Source organism: Musa acuminata, chromosome BXJ1-6, assembly GCF_036884655.1.
Source record: "Musa acuminata AAA Group cultivar baxijiao chromosome BXJ1-6, Cavendish_Baxijiao_AAA, whole genome shotgun sequence".
Taxonomy (NCBI): Eukaryota; Viridiplantae; Streptophyta; class Magnoliopsida; order Zingiberales; family Musaceae; genus Musa; species Musa acuminata.
Window position 1 is genome coordinate 3,699,680 of NC_088332.1, and position 13,800 is coordinate 3,713,479.

The window sequence follows — 13,800 nt, forward strand, 5'->3', positions numbered from 1 at the left end:
TTTTATATTCTTTTCACCATCAATTTTTTTATTCAGGAACGATGGGAGGTCAGGTTGTATCACCAATTTTTCCCTTGTATAAATCGACACTTCCTTGTACAAACAAGAAAGTTGCACCCAAAGTGAAACAATGATGCAAAAGTTGGAATAAAGAACTAGACCCAACAGCAACAAATCAATCCCACAGAATTAAAGGATAAGCCTCAAAATACTTCATCAAAGAATAAATTAGTCCCTTAATTAACCATAGATAAGAAAAGCAATCTAGTTACCATTGAAACACAGGATAAGCAGTAAAAGGTGAGAACTCCAACAAAAGCCCAAGAAAAAAACCAGTGCCGAATAGTACCTAACAATGTTATAGAAAATTGCAGGGGCGTGTGGGCAGTAAAGGCACTTCTCACACCATGTAGGCAGCTGCCATATAGGCAGCCACCAAACAATATTAGCAATACAAAAAAACTTAAAAATTAAAAAAGAAAAGAATTAGAAAATTAAAGTAACAAGGTATGCTCATCCCATTTGATTCATAAATCAATAATCATTCCTCCAACATGGTTAAAATGAAAAAAAGAAAAAGCAACTTGGACTGCTTTAGCAAGAAGGACGTTTTTGTACAATGCAAAACAGTAAGAAAGAAGAAGAAACACAGTGGAAAAAGGAAAACTTGCCATTCTTTAATTTAAGATGCCTTCCATTGATGTACTCATATTTACCTGGTTATCCTAATATCATTTCCTTCTTCTCCCTCTTCTTGTCTTGTTGTAAGCAAAAAATATGGTTCAGTTACCAAATAATGACAATCAGACAGGATCGTGATTCACTCATCTGTAGTGGATTATCAACTGAATCACTGGAGAGCCTGCTGCACAATTTCACTAACAACCAGATTAAACAAATAATCTGGAAGATGCCCAGCTTCCAGGTATCGTTTAAGTGTTGTTAGTCAGTTGGACCATTAAGGTCCTAGGTGAGGCAAGAGAGGACTCTGTCTCAATTAAAGTGGTTGACCAATAGGTCTACATCATACAGGTGGTTGTCTCTCGGTAGGACTATTTCAAAAACAATGATATTTAACAAGGTCTCAAGGAAGCAAATGTGCCATGTTTCAAGATTTGGAGACCATTGCATAGACTGATAAAAAAATAAAGTACATCAAGAATCAAATGTCAAAAAAGGGTACAATGGATCTCTGACTTCTAGTTAGAGAATAAGTTGCAGGAAATAGCAAACGTCATAATGTCAGATTCAGAATCCAAGGAATAAAAGAAAGCAATCAGCTCAAAAATCATGGCATAAACTTAACCAGTGAATTTTCCAATTAATACTAATCCAGGAAATGTTTGACAAACAAACAGGATTATGCTCCAGAATAGAAAACTTAGGCGGGCACAGAAAACTAAAATCCTCAAATTTGTAATTGGATCAGTAAAGGTGATCTTGAGCTTTATTGCCACCGTTCTATAATATATGAAGCCCTCTAGGGCAAGATGAGATATGTCAGATAAATATACAAACATGTTATTACACCAATAGAATATCACTATAGAAGATTCACATATTAATTTACTGATCACTATAAAGGAATGGCTAATAAATAAATGTATAAGGATAATGCAGAAATTCTTTGCCATTACATGACTTCAAATCACATATTAGTTCAGTAAAACAAAAAACAAAAGTAAAGTATTTAGTAATAAGTTGTACGTTACAAGCAAAAAAATTGAATATTACCAAAGAAATTACAAACAGAAACTTCCAATGGCACATAAACAATCTTAACTGCAAAATGTTGTTATAGCCTACATGTCAAAAACACATCATGAACATGTTAGCAAAGCTACTGGGAACAATCTAAAAAATATAGTTATATATCAAAAAAGATGAAATCAGCTAATGGACAAGAAACCTATTTCAAACATCTTTAAACATATCAATCCTCAGAACTGTACACATATTAAACAGAAACAGCAGCAGCAACAATAATTAGCCATAATAACTCAACACATATTCATTAAAACTAAATAATCAAAAAGTCCAATCTCATAAATGATTTACATAACAAAACCTAATGGCAAATAAGCTGTATCAACATGATATTCATAAACACTAACAAACATCATTGCAGCATATGATCAGATATAACATTCAAATATATGGAATCAGGGCAATGAATATGCATCGGAAATCCTGAAAGTTCTGAATTACCATATTTTAACATTAAACATGGTAAACAGTAATAAATAAACTGTAAAGCTCATTACCCGATGACCAGTCGCTTTGAGCTTAGGAAGCAATCTATCCAACATCTCAAGCTTTCCACATAGTCTAATAATAGGAGGTAGAAAATGTTTAGGTAATAAACTGTCAACCTGCAAAGGCAATTCAACATATGAGATCGAAGCAACTTTTAAGCTAAATTTACAAGAGATCCAAACACTTCAAAAACATGCCTCTTCAGCATGAAGTTGGCTGAGGTATGGATGATTGCATATATTACGCATTTCCATCACAGTATTATGTATTGAACGGCCCTGATCAGATATAAAAAAAGATGGCTTAGGAGTCATACAAAAAGCAATATAACAGTGTTCAGAGGTGCTTTAATAAGTATATCACCTTATAATTGCCCAATGAACCAAGATTCTCCTCCACTCTTTTCATTAAGAGTTTTTGATAAGCAGAAGCCTCACATCTGACAAGTCTCTCAATTTTCTCAGGCAACTGATTCTCAACCTAGAAAACAGAACAAAAATTAAACAACCAGGTTCTCCCTAATTTCATGACACATCCATTTAAAACTTCTGTTCAGAATGCTTGCATTATGTCAAAATTCAGCAAAGGTACATATTTCAATCCTTTAAAGAACTTGCCTTCGTGTATGTTAAATCTCAAAAGTGTATAGAAATATATAAGCTCTACGAACACGTGTATTATAATTTCTCTAACTCAAGATTTGATGACGAATATGAAAATATAAACTGGAAAAAATTAACCATATAAAAGTATTGCTACTTTACATCCTCTGTACTACTGAAAGCAAAATCAAAAGCAAATGGATGTGCAAGCTCAGCCCAAATGACATAAAAAAAAAAACAATATTCATAATTCTAATTAGCTCATGTGTGAGAAAAGGTGTAACTAGGAAAATAAATTATTTCAATTCTATTCACTCAACACTAGGGTTGGGATCAGACTCGATTGAATAAACAAGTGAAACTAGACAGATCCCAACCTCATGTGTGAGAAAAGGTGAAACTGGGAAAATAAATGATTTCAATTCTATTCCCTCGACACTAGGGTTGGGATCAGATTCGGTTGACTGTCCATGAAACAAATGTCAAACTCAAACTTGCACGGTCAAGGAACTTAAGCTTGAAAATATGGCATTTCCTTTTTACACTTGCCGCTCCTATAAGTGTTTAAAAAGTTAACCATGATGGAAGATCTTAATAACCACACACATCATCTTGCATAGTCTGAAGCAGTTAACACTATAAAGAAAACTCAATTGAAGCATGGCAATGATGGAAGTCTCTAAACAGTTCCTTACTAGTTTTTATCATCTCAGCATAGATTTTATTAAGAGATTGATAATGCGCAATAAATTTAAGTCTGTTAAAAACATATTCAATCATTGGTTTTTCAATTCTAATACTATCTGGAACTGGATTGCATATGCTGAAACATGCCATACAGCACAAGTACAAATTTATTGATGCCACAAGGAGAACCTATGACCTAAATTGAATTTCCAACCATGTACAAAGAGCAAAACCTGCCACACTACCAAAGATACTTGAGAAGAATTATCTACCATGCCACATTTCATATTGCAAGATTGGAACAAATTGAGAAATGAGGGAAGGGTAGAAAAATATACAAGAAAGGTCACCACAATTTCAATATAATTTCCTCAAGAATAAAGGGAAGACCCTTCTTAAAACAAAAGATGAAAAGCTAACAATTCCTGAATTTATTTGAGAAAATGAGTAGATCTGCATAGACTTGCCCATCTAATCCTATCTGCATGTGCTTGTATAAATAAAGAAGCACGAACTGAGATGAAATCCACCATATAATTGCAAAAAATCTTCCGAATAAATTTTTATGTTGCCCACCTAAATCTTTTTGAAAAGTAGTTGATGCATATTACTAATATTAAAGACACTAAATTAACCAATTTTATAAAATAAAAACATTCATATATCAAGTAACTGAAAAGAATGTAGTGAAGTTTCATAATGCAGCCAGATGATAGTAATGACCAAGGTATGCAATTTGGTACCGTACCGAAGTTTCGAAGTTCGCTCGGTACGGTACGATACTTTATACTGAGCGGTACACCGCTCGGTATATATATATATAATATATATATAATATATATATAAATATATATATAATTCGACGACGTCGCCTTTCTCTTCTCCCAGGCAGGGCGACGTCGTCTCGTATATATATATATATATATATATATATATATATTGAGTAAGTAAGTCAGGAAGCAACGGAGAATGAAAGTAAAGGTGCTAAGAGCCTAGTGTGGTTAGTTTTATAAATAGGTGTGAAAGCCTTAACTACAAGATCTGCATTATAAAGAGGCTCCGTATTAGCAAGAGGGCGAGAAACAGAGGTCGGGTCGAGGTGGGGTGCAAGTGTTGCAGTTCGAGAATAAGCAATTGCACTTCCGAATTTGACTTCACAAAACAAGTAAGCAGTAAGCGAAGTTTATGTATATATTTTTATATTTTTATACATATATAAGATTATGTATATATTTTTAAATTTTTTTTTATAAAAGGCGACGTCGCCTTTTCTTTCTCCCACGCGAGGCGACATCACCTCGTTCATATATATATATATATATATATATATATATATATAGAGAGAGAGAGAGAGAGAGAGAACTTCGGGAAGTTGTCCAGGATCTAACTTTACGGAAGACGCCTTTTCCTTCTCCCACGTAGGGCGACGTCGCCTCGTTTATATATATATATATATTTATTTATTTATTTTTTATTTTTATTTTTTCGTTCTGTCCGGTAACGAGCGGTCCGTGTACTGGTAAGCTGACGGACCGCTACGTACCGAGCGGTATTATTCGAAATTACATACCTTGGTAATGACTTATGAAAAAAAAAGGTTTATTATGGACAACAATATCTAAGCCGCAAGATATCCAAAATGGATCATCAGCCAAAGCCAACACAAATTCAACCAAATTCTTGGTCATGGACAATTTCCACATCACCATCTCCTCGAGATAGACGTGGATCAGCAAAAATCGATTGCAGGCATTATTGGTACATATCACAGTTTGCTGTTTTGCCCGAAGAGGTTCATACCAAGCATTCCATACCAGTCCGAGAACGAACCTGGACATGGGCTGTCTCAAACCAGGCGGTCCATATGTGGGTCAGGCAGTAAGACTGCCGGAATGTCTTTGGACCACAAAGAGACCAGTTATGAGCAGGGCTGACAAGCCCTCTTTTCACTCCTAGCAGCTCTATTTCCTTTCCCTTAATGTTCACTCATCTTTTCAGTTTATAAACGAGCCATCATCAACCCTGTTTCCCTTCATCTATCTCTATTTCACTTCCCTCATCTCAACCCTCTTACCAGGAGAATTCTCGAATTGATGATCCAACAGCTAATCTCTTCAAATTACAGATATAGAAACCCCTATTTCTTAGCTTAATTTACACCTAATTGAATGCTTCATCGACAAAGATCAAGCCCCAATAAATGCAGGTCTAGGCTTGATCTGCAAGGATCAAGGGTAGGAAAACACCCATGAAATATGATTTTTTATGGGTTTTGAAACACTGAAACCCTTTAAAAAAGAGTTACCGAAGGTCCGAAACCATGCCGGCATTTGTTGGTACACCCAACATGTATTGGACCCATCTTGGTCCAGCCAGAGATCATCATGGGTCCGAAAACCAGAACCAAAACCATGGTTCATATATTGGTCCATCCCATGGTATGCAATACCGAATGGTACCGCCCGATATGGGCAGTACGTACCAGTCAGATGGCATACTAGTACGCGGACCGCCCGGTACCGGACGGAACGTGCTACAGTGCTACACTGTAGCAGTGTTATAGTGCTACAGTAAGAAAGAAAAATATATAAAACTGTTCAGTATACCCTGGTGTACCGCTCGATATGCCGGTACCATACCGTACCGAGCCAATCTCGAAACACTGGTACGGTACGGGATTGCATACCTTGGTCCATCCAATTTATTTTCAATGATAAAATCCAATAGAAAAAATGAAAGAGAAATAAGCATAAAGGAGTGAGGAAGGGAAAAAAAAGGAAGATGATGAGGAAGGGAAGAAAACTAGCCTCACTTGTCAGCCATCAATCACCAAACACTACTAAGAAAATCATTTATATTCAAGATTCTCTAATTAAATCATGGGAAAACTAATTGTTTATCCATAAGTACATGTAATACTAATCAGAGAATTTCTCATTAAAAAGCACACCAACATAGACATTTTTTGGCAAGTTTAGCATTTTCAGTAATACAAATAAGCTATAACCAAAACATCTAAGCAAGTCAGTCACAAACCTTATGTTTCAGCCTTCGAAGAACAAACGGTCGAAGAACTTGATGAAGACGGTTTATAATTAAAAGATTTTCTTCCTCGGAGAGCAATGCCTACAAAGTTCATGGAGGCTCAAAATGATATTCACTATGGAAATTACTCTATCTTGAAGAGAAAAAACCTGCAGAATTTAGTGTGCAAAATGAAAGAAAATACTTACTTCATCAGGATTGTTGTCTCCATTGCCCTCAAATGGCTTGTTGAACCATTGAGAGAAATCCTCTGACGAGTTGAAAATATTAGGTAACAAGAAATTAAGAAGGGCCCACAGCTCCTCAAGATTGTTCTGATACATTAAGAGAAAAGGAAAGAAACATGGTAACTACAACTAGAAAAAGAAAAATCACTACCAGGTATTCCAGTGGAAATCAGCCGGTCATCTAATATTAGTAACAAAATAGCAACACAGAGAAGCAATGTTAATTACTTAGCGGCCAGAATATGAATGTTCATGAAATGAGACTTATGATATTAATAATTTCTAGATAAACTGAAGAACAGAACTGTCATTAAGGTGAAGAAAAAAGCAACGACTATGAATGGGAGGGCATGACAACCTGTAGTGGGGTGCCAGTCAATAGCAGCCGATGAGAACTCTGGTAATGCTTCAAGTCTGCATTGAGTTTACAGGAGGCATTCTTTATGCGATGACCTTCATCAATAATTATATAACGCCAATGTATTTTGCTGAGCTTTGGTCTATCATGTTTGTTCATTAGATACTCATATGTCGTTAGAAGAACATTGAATTTCTGGTGAATAATCATTTCTCTGCAGGAAAGAAAAAATATAGTTACTTGTTCAGAAACAAAATGGAGAAAGAACAGATTGTTTGCAATTATGTTTAATTACTTGAATAGCCTTCGCCTTTCTTCAGGAGGACCAGAGTATGCAATTTTGTTTATACCCGGTGCCCAAAAGCTCATTTCAGATTCCCAACCAGGAAGAACAGATGATGGTACAACCACAAGAAAAGGACCCCTATCATTTTTTGTTTCCATTAAGTAACAAATTAGAGCAATAACCTGCAAAAGAAAAGTTTGTCAACACTTGGGACATTGAAAAAACATTTGACATCATAACAACCCCATAGCAGTTAGGGCTTACTAAAGGGCATTACTAGGATAAACTAGTAAACATACTTGAACAGTTTTACCAAGACCCATTTCATCAGCAAGGATCCCGTTTAGGTGATTGTTGTACAAAGAAACCAACCAACGCAAACCATTCATTTGGTACCTGAAATTATGTACCAATAATAAATTTGCAAGATTTGTTGAGTTGAGACCACATATATAAACTACAAGGATTCAAGGATTTAAGGAAAGCAACTTGACTAATAAAAAGACAAAAAAAAAACAAAGAGGTACTCACTCTCGCAATTTTCCACCCCGAAGAGAAGCTGGCTGCTCACATATACTCTCTTTCACACTGAATACCATAAAAGTTCACATCACAATTTTTCAAGATCAGTATGTTACAGCATTAATAAAATAGAACGTAGAAATAATCTTTTGTAGCTCTAGAGCTAAATCATCAACCAGCTAGATCAACTAGACTTCAGCTCAATTTAAAGCATAAAACACAAGACATTGAATTAAACATAATCAGCTAAATTAACTTAGATATTGGCTCGACTTAAAACACATAAGCCATCAAAATGCATAAAGACTGAATCAAATGTTATTAGTACCTATGAGCCAACTTGTAGTATTTTTCATTGCTCTCCAGATAATGCTGCATCACAGAGAACATAAATCAGATAGGCAGAAAAAAAAGTGCTTTCAAATATAACAGCCTAAACTTACTTGAGCCTGATCACTTCCATCATCGTCTTCATTTGTAGTATCATTGTTCTCAACAATATTGAACTCTCGACTTTCGTCCATTTCCATCTCAAACTGCTTTGCCATGGATTTAGACTCCCGTATCTTTGAACCAAGCTTCTGAAGATACTTTTCAGTCTCCTTAAGGAGCTGCTTAACACGATCTGATTTTGCATCCTAGATAAAAAAAAATGATCATTGAATAGAAGATAATAAGCCAGCAAATGCAATAAAATAGTCAAAAACTGAATATTGTTAGTTACCTGAACCATTCTCAAATATCCTTCAACATCATTATTCTTCAATAGATTAATCTTCTCACGTTGGATCCTGTCAATCTTCTCCCGATGTATTCGTTCCTTTCTTTTATGGAACTCCTTCACATATCTATTGAAACCCTTCCAGCGCTCTCGCTTAACCTTGAAGGACTCTTCAAGCCTCTCTCTGAAAATTCCATTAGAGGAGATGAACAAAGAGAGTTATTCAAATAACATCATTCCATGGTTGTGTCCGAACTACGACATTGATCGATAGGCTTGCAACACAAAAAAAGAAATGATTCCACTAGATAGAGAAAAACAAATCAAAATTGAATCGGTAACATAGAGAGGCATACTTATGGGTTTCTAATTCACCAAAGAATTCTTTCTGCCTTTCACGAATTCGCTTTTGCCTTTCTTCCTTCATTTTCTGTTCAAATCTTTCAAGCTGTTTCATTCGCCGTCCATGTCTATGTTTCTTAATTGATTTCAAGCGATCCATGTCAGATGTGATAGGCTTGAAAAAATCATTAAGAAAATCACTGCCAACCGGTCACAATGTGTCAACAAGATACATGAAAGAAAAAAAATTTGTTAAAGAAAGAAGAGCCAAATAGTTATATTTAAACTGATAAGATATGCCTTGCTGCAAAATTAACTATGACAAAGAACTGGCACAAATGAAAAGCCAGTGAACCTTCTTAGCCGGCGCTGAAGCTGTAGAAGTTGAAGTTTTTTTAATTCGATGACAGTCTTTGTCTTACCAGAAATGTTTTCTGATGAACTCACTTTTTCCTGGTCAACAGAAAATGCAGAAGAAATCATAAGATTTTTGAGACAGCTTACAGTAGACAAGTACCATAAATCATAAATTGAAAAACTATTTAAATCAGTAATGCTAAAGGTGACATTCAGTTGTACTGGAATCAATAAATTAGAAGAATATTTTGCCTTCCATACCCTTTAAGTTGGATGAAGCAATAGAAACTACTAATCATTCAAGAATCTTCTCTATATAGGGAGTTCAGAAGGTCTATCTTTGTGAAATTTTGAAAGGTGATGAATTTACTGAAAAGGAGAAGTTTTAATTCAAAAAAACTCCTATAAGCCACAGAAATGAGTGGTTGTGGTACTTACAGAAAAAAAATTAAGATTAACTGATTTGACCTCTCTTCTGTTGATCATCCTTAGGAGGTTTATTCTCCTCAATTTTGACAATACCCCAGTAGGAGAGTCATATCCAATCAAGATCAAATACGCAAAAAATATATTTGCAAACATGTGCTACATAACTCTACACAATGAAAAAAAAACTAAATCTACTTTACAAAAGTGTATCTGCATTCTCCTTAAATTTGGTGTAACACAAATTTTAGTAGCAATCAATAAAGATGGTGTAAGTTTGCAACTACAGGTATTGGCGATGAATCACATTCATGACAATAAACTACAGGGTTAAAAGGTGATACATCACATTCATGTCAATAAACTACAGGTGTTGGTCCTTGTAGATGCAGTAACAAGCACTAGCATAACATATGGGTGCTATGAGAAAACACAATCCAGCTCTGGAAATTGCTTTCTTAATGAATAAAACATCAAATTATCTTACTGTTGTTACCCATTAAATCTTGAAGAGTTTCCATGTCCAAAAGCAAAGTTTTCAAATGACCTTTGTAGAGGCAATTATTTTGAACTAGGTCCTCCCAACTCAGTTATTCTTCACTCTCTCAGAGTGAAAAGGAAATGAAAAAAGGAATAAAGATCAATTTAGAATAAAATATGGCATTGATATCGACAAGCAAGATATGATTGCCCCTTTGAAAGAGGAAGAACAGTTAAAAAGTAAAAAAAGAAAAGGCTTGTGCATAAGAAACTCCATCTTTTTTTTAAGTGACAAAAGTAAGATGCAAGCTTGGGACCTTGTAATAACAATAAGCTGTTAAAGTCTTTACCAGCTAGGCTAGTTGACACTTTAAAAAATATATCGGATGAGACTTCAAACACTCAACCTTTGGTAAGCAGTCCGGTATAACACCACCAAACCAATGTTTAAGGTGAAGAAGTATAACGAGAATCTTCTTCAAGGTCCATCTTATTCTAGAGCATTGTATTAGCTACAGCAATTAAAAATCTCCTAGTGAATGGCCAAAGTCTCCTTTTAGGCCATCGACATAGTACACATTCACAGGGGCAGTGTTAATTTAATGTAACTTGGTCATGGCAAAAAGACCCAAAAGCAAATGCTATCATATCTAGTTAGGCAGTAGTAATATGCACACATACCTTCAACTTCTCATAACATGCTGCTATTCGTTCCTCAGCTTTTTTCTGTTTTAAAGTCCATTTTTGCTCTTCAACAAGTTTCTGCTTTTGATAATCCATTACCCACTTCTCAGAGGTTGTATATTTTGGTGGAGAAGAAGGCATATCACTGGAATCTGATTGGTTTCCATTGTCTTGCTCAACAGATTTTTCCAAGACAGCTTCCATATTCCCAAATTTTATCGAGTCATTGGTGGCAAAAGTCGTGTATACATCAGCATGGCTCTGCTTTTGAATGACAGAATTACTCTGATCCAGCAGACCATTAGAACCAAAATAAGCATTGGTAATGCTATTTGTGATAGCCAACTCGGATGAGGCAGGAATTTTCTCTGAATGAGCAACTTGATTTGAGAACATGATATCCTTTGATGCATTCACCACATTCTCCAAACTTTCATATCCTTTTCCAACAGCCAGTGGACTCTGCTCTTTTACAGGTAATAAAGATTGATACCTTTCTGGATGAGTATTGACTCCAAACAAGTGAGAGTCTGACAAATGTAGCTTGCCTGCACTGTTAATTTGGCTAATATTATGAGGTTGATTAAAATAAGTTTCTCGATTAACCATAGCAGCCACTGATGATTCTTTGGAAGCATCATCTTTAAAAGTGGCTCTTGATGCAAACAGCGCATCAACCTTCGGACCCTTACCAACCCCCAAAACAGGTGAGACTTGGTTTGCCCGCAGAGATTGCTGGTTAGGATTCATGTAAACTTCATTCTCGAAATGGCTGCCAAAGGGACCTCCTGTAACAAGCATGACAGAGTCAGACATCCGCAGCATGACAGAGACAAGATATGATTCTACAAATTCTGAATCGACTTCAGAATCATTTTGTTTGATGGCAGAAAACCACTTGGTTTCTTTTAAACTGGTTTCTTTTATGCCATATATTGGTCTAAATTCAGTTAATTCTTACCTTTTTTCTTCAAGTTACCTGTGTCCTTTGATGAAGACTCTGCCTCCACTATACTGCCAGTAGATGAGGAAGCTGGAGGCCCTTTAGCCATATTACTTGGCCGACTAAACATGCCAGAATTATCATGGCTATTACTCATTTCTCTTGTAGATGCATCTGTTCCTCTGCTGCCATTCAACCATCGTTGTGTTTCATCTACATTGTCAAGTATTTTCAAGAAATTATCAGATAGTAAGGGAGACAGACAGAAACTAGTTCTAAAATAATCTTGCACAAAATTGGACCACAGTGATGATTACCTTCTTTTGGCAAACTAGCTCCAAGTGCGATCTCAAGATGCAACTTCCTAGGCATCAAATTATTTCTGGAAGCCAAAAAGAAGAAAAATTAACACATGCAAAAGTCTAGGCTCCACTAACACCTAAGCATTATAAGTACTAAGATACATGCAAAACAATAGAGGCATTAGTCATGCCTGAATGCAAGAAATACAAGGCACTGGGCTCTAAGCTGTTTCAGTTGTTGTTCCCTAAAAGGTTGAGATGGAAGACTCATTCCAACATTGTTGAGAGGGGCACTTGTTGAAATGTTCATGTCCATACTACTCGGTAGACCACATAATTTTCCATCTGGTTTTGATCTTGCAAAGGAATCCTGATTCATTTGATGAATTGCCTCCTTGTTTAATCCACCTCCCTGCAGTAATTCAGTCTAAAATCAGGAGAGAAAAATAGACCAATATTGACATGAAACAAGTTTCAGTTCAAAAGATACTAGCATGTGATCCTTTGATTCCCTGAATATGGCTAGCATATAACTAGCAGCAGACTAATAACAATTTTTAAGGAAATTTTGAATAATTAACATCAAAGTACAGAAAGAAATGAGATATCCTATTTAAACAAGGCAGAATTCAGGAAATTTACATAATGAAAATAACACTATGCTTACCATTAGGTCAAGGGATACAAGCAACTTTAATATGTGCACATGTACAATGAAAATTTTGCCACAGGCATGCATATGCATAATAAATACGTGGAAGAAGATAAAAAGTGTGAATAGTGTAACATCTACATATAAAGGATACAAATTTGAGCACAAAACAGTAACTGACCAGCATGTATATGTGCATTGGTATGTAGAAGCAGATTGAAAGAAGCACAGATAGGAAGATACAGAAAAAAGATCGCAGATGCAAGCATTGAGAAAAGGAACACATATTCCAGACAACACAGTAGCAATGAATACAATTATGCAATGTTTAAAATCTCCATTCAATACTAATTTTAGAACTATCTGACTACAAATAACAATATGTGGACCCAACATAATGTTAAGATTAGGGATTGCCATGTCGCGGTATACCTCCTAGTATGAGCGGTACATACCGGTCCGATAGGAAAATGGTACATGGATCACCCTGTACTAGGTGGTATATGCTAAGGACCACGTATCGCCTGATATAGGGTCGGTATCGGTCAAAACAAGCAAAATCCGATCGTTATCGACAGACGATCCACATCTAACTAGTTCCAACGGTCAGATCCATTTTAAAGGGTTTTTAAACCCTTTCCTCCCCCTCTTTCACCCCCTTTCACTCTCTCAAACTTTTCTATTCTCTCAATCTCTTTCTCACTCACTTCTTCCTCTCAGTCTCACATTTGCGCTCTCTTAAAACTTCACAAAGTTGCGATTTATGGTTTTGATCAAGCTTGGAAGGCTACTTAGGGAGGATTAACACCTAAGTTATAGAAAGAACTCTCTAATCAAAGGTATGCATTTTTTTCTCGATTTTTGATAATTTATGAGATAATTAAACATACTTTATGTTCTTAATATCTAT

At 35.7% G+C, this 13,800-nt stretch overlaps 1 protein-coding gene across 4 annotated transcripts in view; it reads right to left on the reverse strand.

Moving 5' to 3' along the window:
- The window catches only part of LOC135675684 (uncharacterized), a 35,539-nt gene that overhangs the window by 13,425 nt on the left and 8,314 nt on the right, over positions 1-13,800 (reverse strand). For 2 of the 4 annotated variants that reach the window (XM_065186077.1, XM_065186074.1), the window contains exons 5-22: positions 12,430-12,650; positions 12,254-12,318; positions 11,973-12,149; positions 10,991-11,781; positions 9,402-9,499; positions 9,061-9,246; positions 8,708-8,888; positions 8,427-8,621; positions 8,312-8,355; positions 7,993-8,049; positions 7,761-7,857; positions 7,471-7,643; positions 7,176-7,389; positions 6,779-6,904; positions 6,582-6,671; positions 2,620-2,736; positions 2,454-2,534; positions 2,265-2,372 (exon numbers count right to left, since the gene is read on the reverse strand). In XM_065186077.1, coding sequence (XP_065042149.1) covers positions 2,265-2,372; positions 2,454-2,534; positions 2,620-2,736; positions 6,582-6,671; positions 6,779-6,904; positions 7,176-7,389; positions 7,471-7,643; positions 7,761-7,857; positions 7,993-8,049; positions 8,312-8,355; positions 8,427-8,621; positions 8,708-8,888; positions 9,061-9,246; positions 9,402-9,499; positions 10,991-11,781; positions 11,973-12,149; positions 12,254-12,318; positions 12,430-12,650 — 3,021 coding nt within the window. Of the gene's footprint in view, positions 1-2,264; positions 2,373-2,453; positions 2,535-2,619; positions 2,737-6,581; positions 6,672-6,778; positions 6,905-7,175; positions 7,390-7,470; positions 7,644-7,760; positions 7,858-7,992; positions 8,050-8,311; positions 8,356-8,426; positions 8,622-8,707; positions 8,889-9,060; positions 9,247-9,401; positions 9,500-10,990; positions 11,782-11,954; positions 12,150-12,253; positions 12,319-12,429; positions 12,651-13,800 lie in introns of all 4 variants that reach the window. The other 2 variants (XM_065186076.1, XM_065186075.1) reach the window with 1 other exon arrangement.